Genomic DNA, 21,999 nt, shown 5'->3' on the forward strand with positions numbered 1-21,999 from the left:
GAAAAGACTGCTGCACGCTAACATTGGCTGAGTTTATTACCAACATTTCCTATTTTACCCCTTATCGTTGTAGACAATACCTATTTTGTCCCTTCAAAACACCCTTTAGTTAATTTGTTTTCTATCGTGCCATATGGGCATTTTTGTCTTTTAAGACAATTGAGTTCTCCCACACGCCAGTGGCGGTGGGTAGGCAACAGCATGATAGTCAAACAAAGAACAGTGCCATGGGTCTTGGGGTGTGTGCTGGGGTTTGCCAAACAAACCCATGTGTCATCATTTTTCCCTACCTGACCCACAAAGTTTGACTATTGGACGCACGAAATTGTTGACAAAGATCAAAGCAACACCAAAAGGATAGTAGCTATGATTTGGTTTCCTCAATCTTCGTGGTCTATCGATTACACACAAGCTGATGATGACATCGGCAGCTCTGGACATGGATTCCGTCAGAGCAGCACCAACTACCATCTGCCACATGGTGGCCATGCCTTACCCAGGTCGCGGCCACATCAATTCGATGATGAACTTCTGCAAGATACTAGCTTCGAAGCAGCCCGACATTCTCGTCACCTTCGTTGTCACCGAGGAATGGCTCGGCTTCATAGGCTCCGACCCTAAGCCGGAAAACATACACTTCGCCTCCATACCTAATGTTGTCCCATCGGAGCTGGTTCGCGCCGCTGATTTGAGCAAGTTCATAGAAGCCGTCATAACGAAGATGGAAGCCCCAATCGAGCGGCTCCTGAACATACTGGAGCCGCTTCCGACAGTTATCGTGGCTGATACTTGGTTGTTTTGGGCGGTCGGCATCGGGAAGCGTAGGAATATTCCGGTGGCGATGTATTGGCCTATGTCGGCTTCGATGTTCACAGTCATCCAACATTTCCATCTTTTTGCCCAAAACGGTCATTTCCCAGTTGACATCTCAGGTGAGTAGAAAACGAAAGAGATCATTTTTACCCAAATGCTTGTTTCAATTGATACAAATTTCTCTCCGGCTATATGTCTACTTGTATGCATGCAACAGCAAAAGGCGATGAGCAAGTGGACTATATTCCTGGAATTTCTTCCACGCGTCTAGTGGATCTACTTGCTTCATCGAATGGGAGCAACCTACAAATAACGCATAGGCTCCTGGAAGCTTTTTCATGGTTGAGCAAAGCACAGTATCTCTTACTCACTTCCTTGTACGAGCTCGAATCTCAAGCAATCGATGTTCTAAAATCAGAGTTCCCATTCCCTGTCTATGCTGTTGCCCCAGCCATACCTTACTTGGATGTTGCAGAAAATTCCCCCCAAGCTTCCGACGACAGTGACCCCAACTACTTTGAATGGCTCGATTCTCAGCCAAGAAGCTCTGTTGTATATATTTCAATGGGAAGCCTCCTCTCGGTTTCTAGTGCCCAAATGGATGAACTTGCAGCCGGTTTGCGAGGCAGTGGTGTCGGATTCTTGTGGGTGGCGCGTGGTGAGGCTTGTAGGCTGAAGGAGGTTTGTGGTGATAGGGGGTTAGTGGTGCCATGGTGCGACCAATTGAGGGTGTTGTCTCATTCTTCAATAGGGGGGTTTTTGACGCATTGTGGGTGGAATTCCATTCAAGAAGGTGTGTTTTGTGGTGTTCCTTTTCTCACCTTTCCCATAGTCGCGGATCAAATCCAAAACAGTAAGCTAATTGTGGAGGATTGGAGGATTGGGTGGAGGGTGAAGGAAGATGTGGGAGTGGACTGCTTGGTGGCAAGAGAGCAAATCAAAGGGATAGTGCAGAAGTTCATGGATTTGGAAAGTGGTGAAGTGAAAGAAATGAGGAAAAGAACAAGTGAACTTCAACAGATATGTCAACGTGCGATTGAGAAAGGTGGTTCATCTGAAACTAACATCAGTGCCTTCATTAGGGACATTTCACAATGCCATGGACGCTGAGGAGATTACAACTCTATGACTATGTTCTAATTAGTTACACAACCTGTTCATGCATGTGCCTTCTCTTATCTCTATAATATTCCTGTTTAATTTTGCTCCAAAATTTCCTTAAACTAAAGGCACAAACTGAATGAAATTTTTCACTTTTTTGGTGACTTATCCTATCCTTTGTATTCTTTTATTTTGAAAAAAATACATTTTACTCTATCGAAGTATCATCACTCTGACACTGGTGCTTTCAAAGTTAAAAAAATGATACTTAAACCACACAAACTACCTAGCCGTAATGCTTAGTATCGTCATTTAGTTTTATTTTTTCATCTTTTAAGATGAAACCTATGTGGAGTAAGGTACGCATGACATTTTCGTTCCCAATTGCCTCAAAATGCCCAAGAAAGTACTTAACTGTCACACTTAACTTCATCCGTTAGTTTTTTTTTTTTTCGTCTTTTTAGACGAAACCTATGTTGTATGAGGTGCGCATGACATTTTTGCCCCCAATCACCCTCAAAATGCAAGTATAATTTCTCTAACCTTTGGTAGCTAGATATACGTTTTTAAGGTGATCAGACCCCACACTAAGTGAGAGGGCAATCCAGCCGCCTCCAAGTGGGTAGAGAGGGAAGGCTCTCCACCACCTTCATTTTTGCAAGTTTATTTTATTTTTTTGGTTATTTTCTAATTTTTTTTTTATTAGGTGTAAAGATGAGTTAGCATTAACACCCCCACAAAATTTAGGAAACTCACACTTGACCTTAGGAGCATTTTGGGGTGAAAATATCACATGTGGCACCATCCCAAAAGATGAATGGTACTAAGCATCATGGTTAGCTAATATGCAAAGTTTTGAATGTCACTTTTTAAACTTCGGAAATACAAGTGCTAAAATAGTAATACTATGGAGGATAAAGTGAATCTTTCTCCTTTATTTTTTGAACCAAGGCCAGATACATCTAATTAATACCTGTAATCCAAAGAGGACATGCTTCTCGGTCAACATTACTTTTGAAACTTTTCACTAGTCTCTTTGAGGATATTCAACACTTAAGACTTTGCCATGCACGTGGGGACTCTCAAAGACTCCCAAGCCCTTGATTCAATTTCCTTGACTAGACTAAGGTTGCCGGGTGGCCTCCATTGTTATCGCTTTTGGATTCTTAAAGTCTTTGAAATGAGCAATTTCTGCATATACTTCCTTAACTTAATAATAATTGTTTTGGCCCCAACAGCTCATTTCCCATCTTGTGGCCCTCAGCATGGCCTTGCCTCCAACTCCCAAAATTGTACCAAAATTTGTCAAATTTTTTTTTTTTTTTTTTTTAAAAAAAAGGGACTTTCCATAATTCCATGAATCTTCCAACATCTTAAAGCTAATTGTGAAAAGAAACATGGTGCAGTAGTTTTATATAGGATCCTTCATATCTATGGAAGTCATCAAGAACAAATCAAAAATACTTCTGAGTGCTACCTTCAAGAGGTGGCTGTATTTAGGCCACATTGAATTGTTTTGACCTTTTTTCGAAGAGACCATAAACTTCTCATGAGCTTACAACCTGGCCTACAATCACAGTGATATCATCAAGCTTTCCACCTACGCACAGAAAGACAAATATCAGCAACAGCATCATGAAAAAGGAAACTTAACATCATTGTAGGAATCAGATATGACTTGCCCGTAAGCTTCATGCCAAAAAATTTCTTCCAAAGAGGAACGTCATAACCCTGGGAAGGAGTTATCATCAGTACAATATGTAGCGCGTGTTAAGAATATTACTTAGTATTTACTTCTTTAGGTATTATTAGTCTACTAGGTTTACCTTTTCTTATTCTACTAGGTTTACCTTTCCTTAATCTATTAGGTTACTTGTCTCTCTATAAATAGAGGCCTCTGTATTCATTATTATTATTAAAGTCAATACAATGTGGTCCATTGTGTGTTTTCGCTCTCTCTCTCTCTTCTCTCTTTCTTCCGCTTCTAATATATTATCAAATATATTTAACATGGTATCAGAGCCACCTTTCTGTGGCCTCCAATAAACGTCTTTGACGTTTTCTGGCGCCGCCAGTGTTATCCGGCGCATCCATCCCTGTCGCTCACGGTTCTCTATCTTCTCCTCGAAGTTTTCAACAGATCACTATACCGCTTGAAAGCCCGGAAGCCAACCGTCACAAAGTCGCCTCACTCAGTCCCATCGGAGCCCTCACGCGCCGCCCAAAGGTTCGGCAATTCCACCACTGCCGTTCCACCACCGGCCGCCACGGTGGTCCGATTGCTTCTCTCAGGCCACCGATCAATAAATCTGCTCCCCGTGACTCCAGAACTGCAACCAAGCTCCAGCTCAAATGCATTGCTCAAATTCAAGCAGAATCCACCGGTCTCTAACAACTTTTATGGCGTTACTTCGGCAATTGTTTCGGCACAAGCAGTGTTTTTTTCGGCGAATTCATTTTTCTTTCCCTTTTCATTTATCCAAACTCAAGTTTACACATTGAGTTTGAGAGGGGATGTTAAGAATATTACTTAGTATTTACTTCTTTAGGTATTATTAGTCTACTAGGTTTACCTTTTCTTATTCTACTAGGTTTACCTTTCCTTAATCTATTAGGTTACTTGCCTCTCTATAAATAGAGGCCTCTGTATTCATTATTATTATTAAAGTCAATACAATGTAGTCCATTGTGTGCTTTCGCTCTCTCTCTCTCTTCTCTCTCTTTCTTCCGCTTCTAATAAATTATCAAATATATTTAACAGCGCGCAAGTTAGTTATTTGTGAAAAATGATTTTACCTTGGATCTGGCCTCCAATGAATAGGGGGAATCGAAGTTGGAATCCATAGAGTGATCTCTTGCCAGGTTAGCTAATGCCTTTGCTAGCATCAAAACGAAGTTCAATTAAATAAAGTATTGTGCGGCTCAGTTTCTAACCTTTCTAATGTAAGTTGATTTAAGAAACACATACCAGCCTCAGCTACATTTCTGTGTCTGGCTATTGTCAAAGCAATTTCATGGTCAAAAACATTATCAAACAACCCGTCCGAACCCATTATGATGGCGTCTCCCTCCATTAACTCCACCTTGCTAACCTGTTGTCGATGCAGGATTAGCTCATGAATCACCATGTGAGAATGAATTTCTGAAATGCAATTTGAAGTTCAGAATTTACCTATGTTATTGAGTTGAAAATTAGATTCTTTTCGGACATAAACTAACTAAATAGTAGTTGTATCATCCAATTTATCATATGTTGTGAGTGCACTTGTGAGTATTGAGTCTCACATTGAGAAAATATAAAAGAAAAATAGTACTTAATATACCTAAATGAACCTTAGTCCATTAGCTTAAGGTTTTGGGCTAGAAATGGTGTCCTAATATCTATGCATATCAATGTACTATTGATAAAAACTCTATAACCTCCTAACAAGTGGTATCAAAGCCCTGGTTAGCATCCTAGGATGGGTGTCTGGACGCGTCAGTTTTGGAGTTGTGTCTACATTTGAAACTCTTGACGCGAGACACTCTTGGAAATATAAAAAGACTCACACGCGAGGGGGAATTGGATTAATGTGAAGAGACTCACAAGTAAGGGAGAGATTGTTGTGAGTACACTTGTGAGTCTTGAGTCTCACATTGAAAAAGTATAAAAGAAAATAGTACTTAATATATCTAAGTGGACCTTAACCCATTAGCTTAGGCTTTTGGGCTAGAAATGGTGTTCTAATATCTATGTATATTAATGTACTATTGGTAAAACCTCTATAACCGCTTTATCTCCCAACATCATAAAACAGACAATGCTTTTGGTTTCCCGTTATGGACCTCAGCCCTCACAGAATAATACAGCTAGCCCCATTCTTCTTTGCTGGTGAAGTCCACATTTCAGCACCAATGGGGTATGGGGTATACATATTGAGAAGTATTATCCTAGGCATAATTCCATGAGAGAGAGAGAGAGAGGGAGAGAGAGAGATAGGGTTCAGGCGGACAGCCAAGTCATCATTAATACTCACCTGCAACAACAAACTGATCTGGCTGACCCATGGCAGTGTTCATATACCAGTATACAGAGGAAATAAGCAACAACTATAGGTGTGATAGTTCTCAAAAATTTCCTTGTTTTACCTCCAATTTTTTCAATGGGAACTGTTAGAAGTTAAACAGTTAAATGAGGACATTGTAGCCACACTAGGACACCCTCGCTGAAGAACCATCAGGATCCAATTTGTATTTCAACATGAAAGAAAATTCTACAGTTGTGATTAGATTGAACAAAAGAAGAGCTGCAGAATTGCTCAAATATGATAATCTCAGATAGATGTATCCTTATACCATTGCATCAAGGTATGTTTGGCCAGCAACCTCTGAGCTCAGCTGATAGGGACAGTCAAAATAGTGTTCTTGTGGAGGTGTGGAAAAGATTATTTGACCTGAAGTGAAGTGATCAAACCATGCCATTATTTTAAGGAATAAATGAATTGACAAGAAACTTCATAAAGAGCTATTAAAAGCTCAGAACTTGGACTAAGTTACAGCATTGGGTATTACCATCACGAATAACTCTTAGGCCACAATCCCCAATATTGGCAATCTTTAGAATCCCATCCCTCTCCAGCATGGCAACAATCCTAAATAGAAAAGTGGCTATCATTATAATCCTAAGTTTTTTGAGTGCAAGCAAGTCTTGGTGCCCTCTACAACTATTGGGAGGATATCTCAAACAGCCAATTAACTTACACGGTAGCCGAACCTATGGAGAAGGTAGTAGCATGTGCTTTCCTTAAGAGAATCTGAGGATCGTTGTTAACCTGCTCAGTAGGTAACATGCCTTAGATCTGTTAGCTGACAACATAATAAACAGAATGCAAACAATTCAATTAGAAATAAATGGCTCCTCACAGTCAAATAATTTAACCAATACAAGTCATACTTGATGCATTTATAAGCCAGAAACCATACGTTTTAGGCTTTTATTCCCCATGACGTCACTCAGTTTTGTTAAAGTATGATTAAATCTATTTATTTTTATTAGCTTAAGCTTTTGAGACAAGTGATGATTTAACATAGTATCAGAACTAAAGGCATTGAGTTCGAACCTTGTCTCAATCATTCACCTCTCATTTCAATTAAATATTTCAGGTGTTGAGCATCATCTATTAAAAAGGGGGGGGAGGGAATTTAAGTTTACATGTGAAGTGGAGTGTTAAAGTATTGATTATATGATTAAATCTATTTCTTCCTATTAGCTTAAACTTTTGGGACAAGTGGTGATTTAACAAGTTTAACACCCACAAAACATCACTGGTAGTTTACTATTGAATAATACTACCTCCTCATCCCCCAATAAATTTGAAGCATTAGCCATCAATTCCTGAGGGAATAATGAAGGATCCACATTCTGTTCGGCCCAACTGGCAAGCATAAAGTAAGAAGTCAACAATCGCAAAATTCAAATTGAAGAAATTTCAGGTGCAATTAACACAACAAAAACTGAACCATGTATGGACTTCTTAAATCACACCACAAGTCTATTGACAGATTTGCAATTAATGAACCATTTAATCATATGCATGTGGTTTGGTTTAATTTTTCAATCAGAACAATATATATGCAACTTGTCCACAAGTCTACTAATATACTAACTCTTTATATTTGGAAAACACAATTAAAACACGGACATTTAAATTTGAGCTACAACACTATAGATTCTTGAGTCTCATACCCAGAGACACCATCAGCAACAGCAATAACTCCCCCATTGTAGTCGCTCACAAAGAAAGCATCCTCCCCACCTTTGTCAACCTTCAAAAAGGCCAATACTTGAAAATGTTAAAGACAGATTCAGAAAGAAAAAAAAAAAAAAAACATTTTTTTTCTTATTCTTTTTTTTCCATTAAACTTCGTCCTCATCAAGGAACAAAGCGGTGGTTTGTGGTGTGCACTTACCTTCTTGGGGTGTGGAATAAGGTGAGTTCCAACAGAAAAAGACACGTCTGACCTACAACCACAACAATACACATCAACGCACTTGTTTTGATGTTTCAGACAGAACCTATAGGCCGTTTGCAATTATTCCAAATGCTAATTCACCAAAGTGTCCTAAAAGCTTAAGCAGATAGAAATGGATGAACTAATTATTACATTTTTTCTATTCAAAGGGAGAAACAGGGGGACATTTTAATTACTAAATTGATGAACATATTTGGCTGAACTATTGAAATTCTTGAATGCATTTAATTTAAAGACTTAATCATTTTCATTTCTGTTTCAAATGTAATAACAAAGTAGTAAACATGTATAAGAGATAGCTAGTGAATCCAAGCTGATATGTTGAGATTACCCAAGAAGTCACCTATTGTGGGTATTGCTTAGAACTAATTTTAAGGTCATGCAATTCCATTTTCTAATATAAAAATCCCAGAAGGTAACAAAGATTATGTACTAATGTAGATGAATTAAGGGCTAGCAAACCGCTTTCCCTCCAAAAAAAAAAAAAAAGGCAAATTTTCTGGCAGCCCAATGAAGCAATCTTTACAACACAAATTTCAGTAAATAAAGATTTAGAAAATTGAGATGTAAATAAGAAAGACAGGCTCACCGAGCAGGATTGAGTTCCGAGGGAGCACAGCAAAGCAACCTTTTCCTCCTTGAAGACGATTCATCTATGCTTGATAAGGTACGAGGTAGAGACTGAATGAGCGGGTGAGAAAGAGACTGAGACTGAGAAATCAAAGCCCTTATCATAGGAATCGCCATTTCCCGCTCCCACTCCCTCCCTCACATCCTGCCCTCTCCTACACAGTTTCAATTTACCAAAGCTGGAACCTGTGGTTCAAAAGCCACCACGTCATTTTTTTTTAAATCCCAAATTTCTTCCCCAAGCCAAAAACCAATATGGGTGTCAAAATTTATCGAAAAACCGAAACCAGAACCAAAAAACTGGAACCGGAATGGGGAAATTGGGGAGCCGGTTCTGGTTTTGGTTGCAAAAAACCAAAAATCGGGGACTCCGGTTCCGGTCCCGATTTTTAGCACCCGGTTATAACCGGGAAACCGAAACTGGGTGTATATATATATATAAAATAATATTTTTTAATATTTTATATATATTAAACCGGTTAAAAAAAAAAAAAAAAAAAAATCTTAAAAAACTAGTTACCGGATTGGGTACAAACCGAAACCGGCCGGTAATCAGGACCCCGGTTATCTGGTTGCCCAAAATCAATAACCAAGGTATCTGCTTCCAGTCCCAGTTTTGGCTAAAAACCGAAAACCGAAACTGGATTTACACCCCAAAAAACCAATGGTCTAGTGGCAGAATAGTGCCTCCATTGTGGTTGATTAGCCCCAACTACATATTTTATCCATTTCATTTGAAAGAGTTGGTTAGTCCAAATATAAGGGTTAAAATTGCCTCAATTTGCCCCTCTTTTAACTTATCGACCCTATTCTACCCTACCACGGCAAACATTAGAATATTTTTAGTATTTAAAAACTTGATATATTTAAGAAATACTATTTTTGAACTTTTTTATTCTAAAAATAATTATGCACTTTGAAAAATAAAAAATTTTTTCTAGAAAGTTTTTTTATTTTTACTTTAAAAACTTTATTGCTCAGTACAATCCCAATGATGTAGTTCAAGTCAATTTTTGAGTTCCTTTTTTAATAAACGGATAAAAAAATAATTTCTAACATTTCTCGTTTGATATATATAGATGGTAGTCTCTAATACTCTCTATTGTGTTATTGTTTCCCTTGAGCCCACTGGAGTCTGGATCTCCCAGAAATGAACGCTATCTCGAACTCTTCCACTGATTTTATGGAAGGTAAGTGAATCAATCAATGCTTTTTGTGTTATTTTTCAATCTAGAAAATAGTTATGTCAATTTTCTCTTTAATTCCAAATTAATTTTAGTTTATCAATTTGTCATCTCAATCACCTTGTACCAATGTGTGTCGCATTCGTGGCAGACGGCGCAAACGGGAGCGATTCGGAGACGAATTCCGATGAGACGCCGGAGCACTATCAACCAATCTCGGCCGTCGGTTACGATGACGACGAGGACTCCGATCGAGGCAGCTTGGACGAAGACGGCCACCACGGCCTCGCGAACGGCGCGTACTACACGCGATCCGAAGAAGTTGCGGAGAACGGGATCGCGTCTCTTCAAGTAAACGACAACGTAGAGGAGAAGAGCAGTGAGGATGAGGCGGAGGAGGAGGTGAGGGAGGCTCCGGATTCGGAGATTCTGAGGGCTTTCAGAGACGACGAGAGTCGGAGGAACGCGCCGCTGACGCCGGAGAACGCGACGCGTGTGATGGAGGCCATGCGTGGAGTTTCGTTTGGCGGTGTGACACCTGATTGGGCGGGCCAAGTCCCCGAGGATCAGTGGCTCGATCGCCTTCGCAGACTCAGGCAACCACCGCAACGCACTTCAGCTTCACTTCAGAACTGAGAGACAGAGAACACATCTTCTTGTATTGGATTGGAGTTTTCTTTTTCTCTCTTTTTAAATTCATCTTCTTGTATTGTATTGTATTGGAGTTTTCTTTTTCCTCTTTTTAAACTCAGAAATTATATACCCACTGCTGTGAGCCTGTGATGATGGCCTGGTGAATTAGTGAGCAAAATTATCAGCTCTTTAGCTTCGATGAGACGTGGATAGAGGCGTGGTCTCTAGCCAATTAAACTACTAATCGAAAGCTATTATCTCGTTATATGAGTTCATTGGCATTCATATTACTACTAGTGTATTTCTGCTAATTGCAATCCAAATATGGATAAAAATATAGCTACATTAGATTAGTTATTTTAGCTCAAAAATTGGTAAGCTGTATGTGCTCACTTAAAATAGTGGAAATGTACGTTCTTTAAAAAAAAAATTAAAAAAATTGTGAAAATAGAGTGATTTACTTTTAAAAAAATAAGTACAAAAATAAAAATATATAATTTTCTAATTAAAATTGAGAGGGCCGAATGTGAATGCTTAGGTTAAGGTACGAATGCGCCAGTGAGTGGGGAAATAGCCAAGCACATCAAATCATCAAGCCATGTTGTTTATGGAAATAAATTTCACCATCCATACGGGAAGTCACAAGCTGATGAGAACTGATTAAGTCACATAAGATAAAACCAAACCGGTGATTCCTTTCTCAATTGCAACCACTAGCAACTCTTTCGGTGTGGTTTAATCATTCCCTCTGAATCTCATACAATCCATCGATCTATAATTATGGCCACCACTAACTCTTATGCCCTACCGTGATAAATAGATACCTTTCGACTAAAAAAACTACCCTCAAACAGGTCTATTATTCGGGAGACAAAGTTTTCTTCCAAACTGCTAGGTTGAAAACTTCCACACGTTCTAAAAGCATATGATTCTCACATGAATTTTTGTGAGGGAAAAACTATGTCCGTCTTCTCAGGATTTGTCTTTAATAAGGAACCTCCACTCAAACTCCAAAACTGCTACACAAGGCGAGGTACCTCTAATGGCCTTCTCAGGCACCAATATTCTCAATGTCAGCACTTCTGTCCATTCTCTTCACAATGCCAGCTATAACCTGATACCAAAAATAGACAAGGAAACAAATGAGAAAGCTCATGTTTGCAGTTAAGTGTGCCCATAATCTCAAGGCTTGCAGTTTGATTATTATACCTTTCCAGGTCCCAATTCATAAGTTTTCTTCAGCCCCTTACTTAGGAGAGTCTTCACTGTTGTTTCCCATTGAACAGGAGAGGTCACCTGTAGTTTTCAATTTATGCTCCAATTAGTATTTCCAGCTCAGGAAAGGGAAGAACAAGTTATGAGCAGCATACCTGACGTGCCAATATCTTCTTAATTGTCTCAGGATCTGCATGTGGCTGTGCATCAACATTGGAGATAACTGGTATTTTTGGAGTCCTGATCTCCGTAGCTGCTAGTGCAGCTTCCAATCTTGAGACAGCTGGTTCCATAAAGCGGGTGTGGAAGGCACCGGCAACAGCTAGGCGCACCTGAGAAAAATGGTAAGAGGGGCTTTATTGCTAGAAGAAATATGGTATAAGGCAGCACTCAAAATTAAAGAGAGAAGTACCGTCATTCGAGCCTTGAATGACTTTGCTTTGGCTTCTACTGCTTCCACTCCTTTAACACCTCCAGATACAGCATAATTTCCCTACCAAAGTAAAACGCATTCCATGAAAAATTCAAATATATATCACATCATTTGAGACGAAAATTACCAGCTTGGCTTATTAAATTAGAAGTAAGATTTAAAAGAACCTTACAGGACATAGGTAATTTGCAATCTGAACTTTGTTAGCTTCATCAACTTCTTGATTGGCTGCATCACACAACTGTTGAACCTTTTCTGAATCCAGTCCTATTACACTGACCATGGCACTTTTAGCAGCATCGGAAGCTTCCTGGAGCCAGTTGGGAAAAAAAAAAAGAGTTTACTACAAGGGATTCCGAAATTCATCTCAGGAAGATGAAACAACTGTTAGCCAGTTACAGATGGCTACCTGCATAGCCTCTCCCCTTAATTTGACCAGCTTGAGTCCATCCTCAAAGCTTGCAAATTGAACCAAATCCACAAGAAAGGGAAGTTAACACAAGATTGCAAGAGCATATAGGATTCCAGACAAATGCATTAGAAAGATAGGTCAGCCGCACATTGTGTACCAAAGACGGTTCAGTCACACATTAACTACCAGTGTATTAATCTCCTATTCTAGTTGAAAGAGTAAATGATGAATATGCATCGAAGATGAGCTTATCGGTCCCATAACTCAAACAGGAAAAGCGAGCAATTGAATGGCTTAATTTTTAGTTACCTCTTCCTAAGGTGATAGCCAAAAGATCAAATAAATGTAATTATTGATTTATCAGATCGAATGCAAATTTATAACCGTACAGAATTTTTCAAGTTATGTTCAGAAGCATGCCATAGATGTACTTGACACGCTGCATCAACTTTTGGCTCCAATAGGAGGGTGGGCCCCTATATATAACTTTATGGAGCTCAGAAAATTTGATGTGTGTTCACTCAGCACAATGTTATTTTCACATGGAAAAAGTGACAGACACACCTAGTTGGAAGACTCACCTAAAAGCCCTAGCAAATGCTAGAGCAGTATATTCTCCCAAGCTTAGGCCACCAGTGACATCAACAGAATCAATAATCTGCTGACCTCCATCGCGCACACGAAGTAACTCTACCGCAGCTAGACTCGTGACATATATAGCTGGCTGCAGAAGCACAGAATCAGATTCTAACCAATAACTGTCAATTGGAAATTGTATTCCCCGATAATAATGCTTAAGATACTATATCATCAACATATGATAGCATTATCGATTCAACTAAGTAATTTTATCAAGAAAAAAGGTTCTTGGTGCAAATTTTAAGAAAATAGAAAGCAGATATGTAATTAAAAAACATAAAGACCTCAAAAGTTCGAAAAGGCAATAAAATAGTGTTTTAAAGTCAATAAGCTCTCAAATATTATATGAATATCAGAATATGATCCTGACAACAGACTCCTGTCTGCATAGAGGTCAATCAGTAAGCTGATGGGCTCTAAAATGATCATTAATCTGGGTTCTTTGACCCAGTACTTGGAAAATTTGAATCATAAACATGTTTCAAAGTAGTGAAGTGGAGTCTCTTCATAACTATATAGATTACACCATAGCAGTTTGTTCTTCTCTACACTGTAATTGTAAATTTGCAATAAATCATTGCTGAGATGATTGGAAGTGATAAAAGAAACCAGTAGAAGTGGTCAATACCTGGCTTATAACAGTTGAATCTAGCTTCTCTTTTGGTCCATTAATGCAAATATCCAGAAGGTCAAACCTGAATGCAATAAAAACGTCACATTGCATATATAACAGTTTACATTAATCAAGAGAAAATGATCATTTCTGGACTGAACATACAGTTGACAAGGATTAAATCCAACATCAGAAATCATAGAAAATAGTACAAAGTCAATAAAAATTTTATGCTACCCTAATATGTCATTTGCTTTCATGTACAATTCTGCAGCAGTGGGCACATTTTGAGCCTCCTTTCCCATACCAACTGCTTGGGCACCCTGAGAATAAAACCAATAAAATAGAAGTGCATCATCAAACAAGGTATTTTATGAAGAACAATCGAGTTTAGATACTGTTATATTCTGGGGAAAAAATAGTTAAAAACTGAAAAACTTTTGAATGAAATTACTACGTCACGTTCTACATGACCTATAAATTTATTTCTATCTAAATTCCCTCTGCTTCATCCCAACCTGTATAATGCAAAGACTTGCACGACATATGGTGCTTTGTATTTAATTTGAAGCCAAACCCAAGCACAAAGATTGCTCATAGCAATGGACGACAAGTGCATTAATGACTTTACTTTGTCTCTATAATGGTCATGGCTTTGTCTCCTTCACACTTGTCCAAATACATGGCGAACCATTCAAATGAGCACTCACATATAGATTGTTGTGAGTGCACATGCGAATATTGAGTTCCATTTCCAGCAAAAGAAAAGAAAGTGAGTAATTGATAGACATAATTGGGACCCATAAGAGGTTTAAGCTTCTGTTTTTTTTTTTTTTTTTTTCTAATTATCCACGGGTTCTAGGGCATCTCTCTCCCCAACACACATAAAGCCCGTCATCCTTCTCTCCTCCAATCCTCATACAGATGAGAATTTCAGTATAACCATTTCTTTCCCTAGTGTATTTCCGATACTTCACATTTTTACAATCCTTATTCCGTCCAGTTGAAACCACTATTTCATTGAATATAGAACCTATGCAATTCATTCTGCACTAACATATGGTTATATGACTTGATTTTCCCTGTTAACTTCATATCAATGTATGCATATCCATATAATAACTTATGAAGCTAAAAATAGCTAATTCATCCAACAACAACAACAAAAAAAAAAAAAAAAAGTGAGATAGCATATAACTACTAAATTCTCAAATAGAGCTAAAATCACTCACCGCCTTATTTAACACTAACCAAAACATACCAAATTAATAAACTCTTTCTACAATTCAATTGCCAATTCGCTATCAAAGTAATCCTAAAAAGAATCATTGATTAGATCAAAAATTCGTAAATCATGTGCGTCAAACTACCTGACCAGGAAACAGGAAAGCGCAGCTGGGATTGTAATCCGAGAACAAGGCGTCATCGACAACGGCCTTGGATCCAACCGAGACGCTCATGGAAACTCTAGATCGGTCGAGATTTCGGTCTCTAGCGCTCCGGAGAGTCGCATTTCTGAAGCACAGCGAGGAATTGGAGCGCATGAACGAGTCGGAAGGAAGCTTCTGGAGAGAAATGGAAGGGAGAGTGAGCGAGGAGGAGGAGGAGGCGGCCATGGTGGAGAGCGAAAGAGAAGAGGGTGTGCGCAGGATAAGAGGATGGTGGAGGAGGGAGTGCATGTATAGGAGTGTGTGTGTGTGTGTGTGTGAGGAATGGGAGGTGTTATAATGCGCAGGGGGTGTTTAGGTTAGCGGAGTTTACGAAGGTAGACGTTGAAGGTGGGGAAGAAAACCAAGGAAACCGGCCAACTGCCTAAAAGTTTTGTTTGAACCATGCGCTTCACACGCTAAATTATAGTTAGTAGGCATGTTTTTTTAACGCCTACTATTCGTTACAAAAGTCCATTTTTACTTTTAAATGAAAAATTACACTTGTCTCTTCAACTTATACCCGAATTTGCAGTAAGTCATAAAGGAGTAATTCAATTAGCTCAGGGTCACGCTTCTCGAAGCAGAAGACACTAATTTGAATTTCCCTCTTAGTTTCCTTCCTCTTGCATATATATATATATATATATATATATATATCCGAATTGCAATAGCTCTACCGAGCTTTAAAAAGTGATGATCAATTCTTTCAAGTTATCCACCATTTTCAGTTTGCCTCTAACATTATTATTTTCTCTTAACTAAGACAAGAAAGAGAAATGTTAGAGGTTAATATTCTTCTCATATCTTTTTTACAATCAATCATTAGATTTGTTGACTTATGTAGACCCCACAGAAGTCAATGGTAGACCCCACAAATCTAATGGTTAATCTATTGAATTTATAGAAAAATATGAGTCAAATATGGAGAACTTGTTGACCCCTAACATTTCTCGACAAAAAATATGTTATTTGACCCAAATATGACTAAAATTGTTCATCATACCCTTTATCACGTGTGAAAATACACTTATGCCCTTTACATTCAATTTGTAAGATGATTGCAAATCGGGCATCAATTTGAATGAGGTAAGTATAACTTTCCTTCTTTTAATACCTGAATGTTCCAATTAATAAAAGCACGAGGAAAAGTAGGACAAGTTCTAAATCTTACAAATGTATATGATCTCTCAAATAAAATAAAAAAATTCATTGAATTATAATGTCGAAGGAGACAATTTTTCTACCATACAAAGTAAATCCATTTCTACTTAACAAAAGACAATCTTACAATCTTCCCATCAGAATAATCTTTCTCGGAATGATCCTGTTGAATCCAAATCCTAGGATAAGCTTTTGTTTCTTTGTTTATTTGTGCGAGTGTTTTTCGTTTTTGGTTTGTTTGTTATGTTATCTGCCAAGCAGAGCCTGTAAAAAATATATATATATCAAAGAATTTACACAACACATTGAACAAAATTGTTATAACTACAATATCTTCTCTAAATCTCGTTTAAACTCAACATCTGATTACAATTTTATTAATTTAATTTAATTTAATAATCATCATAAACAATTTCATTTACATCAAGCCAGGTCTTCCAATGAATATGCTCTCGCTTTGCTTCTTTTTGTGCTCTCTAAGTCACCCCCACCAACTCTGCTTCTATGTAAATTGCATTTTTTTGGGGGGTCAAATGCAAAGAATGTATTAGGGTCAAGACCACTATATTTTCCTGTAAACACATGCAACAAAAATTAGCAAAATTTACATTTGAATTTTATTGTACATATAGCACTATATTGCTAAATGCAATCAAAAGCAGTACAGTTTCGATATTTAATTGTCCGGCAGCATTAAAACGCTAAAAATTTCAAGAAGCCTAAAATATTTGCTAATGAACAGTTCAAAAGCGGAACGGTGTTGATATTACGAAGGTCTTTGATCGGAAACCCCAAAAGCCAATCTCTCAAAATCTTATCTACTGAAATTGCTTACTGGTGTTCTATCAAAATTCAAAATCATATCTATTAGACACAGCACTGTGATATAGATATCCCAAGTTCTCAACATCAATGAAGTGCAGTACCAAGTAGAGTGTCCTTGCACAAACCAAGGGACTTCTAGTTCAGATTGTAATAGAACAATAAAATAAAGAAGAAACTTGGTATCCATCATACCTCTTACGTTCATTGGATTGATTCTATGTATAATCAACAGCTTGGAATTCACGATATGTGTCCTTTCTGCTCCTCAAAACCCTTACTTTCTCATCTCTTATTTCTAGAACCTGGTGAACCGATGTCAAATTATTAGTTCCCAATACCTTTAATATATATTTTATTATGCAGAAACTGAAACTTGAAAGAAGAATATGGAAGGAAATTATCATAAAATCCAATTCAGATCAGATCATATACTATAAAAGCAGTTCACTTTGGTCAAATCAAGAGTAATGCATAGAAGAGGGTAAGCTTTCTATATGGATAGATGCCAGAGAAGTGTCATAGAGTGGTTCTTCTGAGTTAGATACTTTAAGTTTTAAGACAACAATATCAGGCGACTGTAAGTTTAGTTTACCTCTGGTCTTGAATTAAGAACTCCACTGGACATTCCCACATCAATGCGCCATATGCTACAATTGTATTTACTGCAGGATTTAGAAAGTATGTCCAGACTTAGAAGGGACCATAACAACTTTTTCTTCTAATTAAATACCCAGCAATGAAGTGTGGCCTCATACCAGTTCACCCCTCCAGTTTGAGGAGTATGCCCCACCACCATTGCCTTCGCACCTAATGCTTGCAGTGTCTCTTGAAGAATAGAATGTATCTGAGGAGCCAGATATTTTTAGTACCAAGAGCCACAAAAATCAATTTTGCAACATTACATAATCACTGTTGACTCAGAACCTCATCAGAGGAATAGGATGAATTTATCAATTTATAAAACAACCAACACAATTGCAGAAAACCTTATTTTTTGAAAATCCACTTTCATCACTTTTCAACAGAATCGTTAACGAAATTGAAAGCAAATCCAAGTCAAAGACAACAGATGGTCAAACGAACAAAAAGGTCTACCAGTTACCCCCATCTTCTCTCCACCATTAGAGCTCATGTGTATTTTCCATTCAAGTAAAAAGCAGCAAATTTCTTGAATAAGAAGGGGAAATGTACAGTCATTTAAAGAGACTTGCCTGCTTAATCTGATAGTCCTTCAAATCTGAAACATCACTTGAGTAGAGGCGGTTCCATACAACACTGTCATAACCCCTGGTAGCAATGAAAGGGATGTGAGGACTATTACCACTCTCACTGAGACCTCTCATCCAGTGAGATACTTCCCTGTTCATCCTCTCTATGCCATATGCAACTGCGGAAGGATCAACACTCCTATCAGGCATTTCAAACAAGAGAAGAATTGCTTTCTTAAGTTTGAAGAGGCAATGATTATACAACAAAATCACTTCATTCAAATCGCAGTGCTACTTTTACCATGGTGAGGAAGAAGGCCACCGTGACAGAATACCCAGTCATTGACCTTAAGAACCACAGCATGCTGTGCCAACTCACATGCCAATGGACCACCTGGTCTTAGGAGCATAGATCTGGCAATCACCCCCTTTTGCTTCTGTCCTAATATTTGAATAACTTTATCAGAAAAAATATTGAGAAATCATTAGCGATAAGGAAAAAATAAACTACTTGTTTTCAGGAGATGCTGGATAGTTAATGTCAAAAGAAACTACTTATTTTCAACAAGTTTAAGCTTGCTCATATCAAAATGTCATTGCTTTGAAGAAAGTTACCTCATGCTGACTTACCTCCTAAGATCTACTTGTCTAAACTTCAACCTATGTACAACTGGTTCTAATTTTATAAATCAAAATAAGCCAAACAATGTACTTTCCAACAGAACCTTCCTCATAATCTTCTTTGATCTCAACAAAATAATAGTAAAAAGAACAAGAGCAACTACTTGTTATCAGTTTATTCTGACTACTGCAAAAAGAAGACGAAAACTTAGAAGTTCCTAGAGTTTTGATAGGAAAGAGAATTTTAGTACCTTCACTAGATTCAAAGGACCCCAATAATTTTGGGACATTTTTCTCTCTTCTTTCCGCCTTTCAGACACACCAATCCAACCAACAAAAGCTTCATTCCAGTCATTTCTACAGTCATCCAAGTATTGTAGGAAATCAATACACTCATCAAATGCCCCATAATCAACATATCTGAAATCCCCTTCAACGTTCATAGTCTCATGATTCCCATTAACCTAGAACCAAACAGAAGAATGTTAACAGCATATAAAATAGAAACTTAGAAATTTGACTGAGAGAATCCAAAAGGATCATATAGTATCTTGGTTCAATATCTAACTTAAAAATATATAAAAATAGAAACTTCATCCTGTGTTTACACCTTTTATGGAAATATATACGAAAACAGTGACTTGAGCATTTTATGTATTTTTGCAAGAGTATCAAAACTGTTCATTTTTAGCAGCACAAACCTGAAAAACTGCTCCACCTTTAGCTTTTGCCTGCATATCCAATGATCGCAACAATGATAGAATACCTAGTTCATCTTCACCACGATCAAGTATGTCTCCGAGCTGAATTAATACCTGTGTCGCCAAAGAAATATTCAACTAAAGCTGTCAAGAACTTCCTTGCTTTCAGTAGAAGAATAACAAAGGAAACTACCTACATGCGCAATACATCTAAAAAAACCGCATGTCAAGTACTTTCAAACACAAAATGGCCTCAAATAAGAAAAGAGAACCTTTTTTTTTTAAGTGCAATTCACAAAACACAACCTCACAATGCAGCATAATTGATTCTTGGTGCTATAATTGCCTCAACATCTCCTTTACTAAATTATAGACTATTAATAGATTAACCAAGAATATTTACAAAGAACTCAGAATTTGTCAAGAGTTGGTTCAACTTACTGCCATGGTAATCGCTAGTCTGTCACAAAATAATAGCAACCTTATACACATTTCTCTCTATGTTGGAAGGCTTTCAATTTCAGAGCAGTAGCAGAACTTCACTAGATAGACTCCAACAGGAAACTAATTACTAAACTGATTTGCTTATGTAAGTAAACACATACCGTCTCTCCACCCATCCATATGTCTTGACCATCAGAACTCAAAACACCAGCCATCTCAAGTGCACATCTTGCTTGGTCAAGGTCCCCATGAAGATCCCCAACTACACACACATGTCAAATAAGAATGCAGAATATCTAAAATCGAAAGATATGATGTTTTGTGAAACAACTTAGGACACCCAAATCATTTGGTTAGTGAAAAGTCTGGGTTCCACATTCAGAATTTGCAATTTAAGCAAATGGGTACACAAAAGGTTTTTTTCATTAGACAGCTCAATAAGGTCGAGAAAAATGCCAACTTTAAATTGACTTTCTATCGAATTAACCATTTCCTAAAGCCATGACATGAAGTACAATACAGAAAGCAGCTGTCTAACCTAATTACTAACTGAATGTGCACCCACCCAAATGCAAAAACATAAACTAACGGCCCAACTGCTAAAAATCGAGTGCAAAAAAAGAAGCTAAATATACCAACAAAGACAACATGGGAATACCGCATACCTAAGAATACTTTGAAAAGCTAAATAAACCAAGAAAGATAAAGAAGAAAATGGAAACAAACCAGCAACAATTCGGCGACCAGGAGCAGAGACAAAAGTGGGCGGGTTTCCATTAACGACTATGGGCTTTAAAGCTCCACCTGTGATATGACTACAGCTATTCAAAGAAGAAGAATAAGAAGGTTCAGAGAGTTTGCGAAGGTGGGAAGGTGGTGGAGGTGGTAACGGGCCGAGGCAAAGCGAAGCCATTGCTTGGGCAGTGGGCACACTAATGGCCACCCATCTGAAAAGTGAAAAAGGCAAATGGTGGTCTCCGGAAAGAGTCGTTCCTCAGCCAAGTGTTTGGTATCGTCTCTTTCTTTTTCTTGATTTTCTATGGATGGAATTGCTTTTACAACAGCAATTTGGATTTGATAATAACTGAGAGATAGCGCAGACGTGGAAATAGGAGGAGTCAGAAGAGTGATGGTGAGAAGTCGAGTATAATTCCATAATTCGTTTGAATATTCTTGAAAATAAAAATGTAAAATCGATTCTTATTTTGAGCTGATTTGCAATAAATTTTATAAGATTAAAAGGTAACTTAAAACTCTTCTTCGGGTAGTCCTCATAAGATAGTTCAATTGGCTGAAATCACGCTTTATAAAGTAAAGGTCACTAGTTCAAATTTCTCTCCCCTTCTTGTGCAGACATGACAAAAAAAAAAAACTCTTCGTTTTAAAAGATATCACAAAACGTAAGGCGTTTAGCATTGCGATTTAAAAAACACTTAATTTAAAATAAGAAAAAAATTTCAATAAGCAGGCTAAAGAGTGCTTATTTGAAAAAATGCGAATTTAAATCAAAATCGCATAACAAATATTTAATAAAAATGTATTTTTTAACATATTTTACCAAACGTCTTTACAATTTTAAAAAATAGTGATTTTAAAAACTTTTTTTTTTAAATCGCACTTATTAAAACCACAATCCTAAACGAACCTTAATACGACACAGTATCTCTTATACTAAAAAATATAAAAATTAAAATATAGATATAAAAGAAACAAATAAAAAATGATAATAAATAGCTGGACCATCTCAAATTAGTTAGAAGGGATAATAATCAAACCCCTCTCAATGGAAAGAAAATCAAGAGAAAAATTTGATCTAGTGATATCTATTTTATAAGGCATGGTCTTTTGAACGATTGAACTATCCATTGAAAACGAATGGAAGTCCCTCACCCCTAGCATCTATATCCATGTTTAATAATTAATG

At 37.6% G+C, this 21,999-nt stretch overlaps 5 protein-coding genes across 7 annotated transcripts; 2 read left to right on the forward strand and 3 right to left on the reverse strand.

Annotated features, from left to right (window-relative positions):
• Window positions 1-304: 304 nt before the first annotated feature.
• LOC132164226 (UDP-glycosyltransferase 87A1-like) lies at window positions 305-2,087 on the forward strand. Its single transcript, XM_059574687.1, has 2 exons — window positions 305-932; window positions 1,031-2,087. Exons 1-2 carry the CDS (start codon window positions 416-418, stop codon window positions 1,921-1,923), a joined length of 1,410 nt encoding a protein of 469 aa, XP_059430670.1. The 5' UTR covers window positions 305-415; the 3' UTR covers window positions 1,924-2,087.
• Window positions 2,088-3,257: 1,170 nt separating this feature from the next.
• Window positions 3,258-8,735, reverse strand: LOC132164765 (probable protein phosphatase 2C 26). 2 transcript variants are annotated; one of them, XM_059575318.1, is made up of 11 exons: window positions 8,516-8,733; window positions 7,864-7,915; window positions 7,640-7,719; window positions 7,247-7,328; window positions 6,655-6,725; window positions 6,466-6,545; window positions 6,250-6,347; window positions 4,883-5,006; window positions 4,711-4,793; window positions 3,597-3,645; window positions 3,258-3,514 (listed from the first exon to the last, which is right to left on the reverse strand). In XM_059575318.1, exons 1-11 carry the CDS (start codon window positions 8,671-8,673, stop codon window positions 3,462-3,464), a joined length of 930 nt encoding a protein of 309 aa, XP_059431301.1. In that variant the 5' UTR covers window positions 8,674-8,733; the 3' UTR covers window positions 3,258-3,461. The 2 variants fall into 2 exon arrangements, 1 of the variants encoding a protein (XP_059431301.1); XR_009438414.1 differs by lacking the exon at window positions 3,258-3,514 and having other exon boundaries at window positions 3,626-3,645; window positions 4,711-4,788; window positions 8,516-8,735.
• An 899-nt stretch (window positions 8,736-9,634) lies between these two features.
• On the forward strand, window positions 9,635-10,663 carry LOC132164365 (uncharacterized). The gene is made up of 2 exons (XM_059574870.1): window positions 9,635-9,746; window positions 9,892-10,663. The coding sequence occupies exons 1-2, from the start codon at window positions 9,707-9,709 to the stop codon at window positions 10,374-10,376; spliced, it is 525 nt and encodes a 174-aa protein (XP_059430853.1). The 5' UTR covers window positions 9,635-9,706; the 3' UTR covers window positions 10,377-10,663.
• Window positions 10,664-10,956: 293 nt separating this feature from the next.
• Window positions 10,957-15,521, reverse strand: LOC132163505 (uncharacterized). The gene is made up of 10 exons (XM_059573814.1): window positions 15,056-15,521; window positions 13,923-14,008; window positions 13,701-13,767; window positions 13,015-13,157; window positions 12,431-12,479; window positions 12,194-12,331; window positions 12,001-12,081; window positions 11,744-11,920; window positions 11,583-11,669; window positions 10,957-11,487 (listed from the first exon to the last, which is right to left on the reverse strand). The coding sequence occupies exons 1-10, from the start codon at window positions 15,362-15,364 to the stop codon at window positions 11,425-11,427; spliced, it is 1,200 nt and encodes a 399-aa protein (XP_059429797.1). The 5' UTR covers window positions 15,365-15,521; the 3' UTR covers window positions 10,957-11,424.
• A 1,023-nt stretch (window positions 15,522-16,544) lies between these two features.
• LOC132163760 (shewanella-like protein phosphatase 1) lies at window positions 16,545-21,145 on the reverse strand. 2 transcript variants are annotated; one of them, XM_059574130.1, is made up of 10 exons: window positions 20,802-21,144; window positions 20,237-20,337; window positions 19,632-19,745; window positions 19,182-19,394; window positions 18,611-18,746; window positions 18,313-18,488; window positions 17,857-17,945; window positions 17,694-17,763; window positions 17,294-17,403; window positions 16,545-16,848 (listed from the first exon to the last, which is right to left on the reverse strand). In XM_059574130.1, exons 1-9 carry the CDS (start codon window positions 20,986-20,988, stop codon window positions 17,317-17,319), a joined length of 1,173 nt encoding a protein of 390 aa, XP_059430113.1. In that variant the 5' UTR covers window positions 20,989-21,144; the 3' UTR covers window positions 16,545-16,848; window positions 17,294-17,316. The 2 variants fall into 2 exon arrangements, with proteins under 2 accessions (XP_059430113.1, XP_059430114.1); XM_059574131.1 differs by lacking the exon at window positions 16,545-16,848 and having other exon boundaries at window positions 17,293-17,403; window positions 20,802-21,145.
• Window positions 21,146-21,999: the final 854 nt, after the last annotated feature.

Source organism: Corylus avellana, chromosome ca10, assembly GCF_901000735.1.
Source record: "Corylus avellana chromosome ca10, CavTom2PMs-1.0".
Lineage (NCBI taxonomy): Eukaryota > Viridiplantae > Streptophyta > Magnoliopsida > Fagales > Betulaceae > Corylus > Corylus avellana.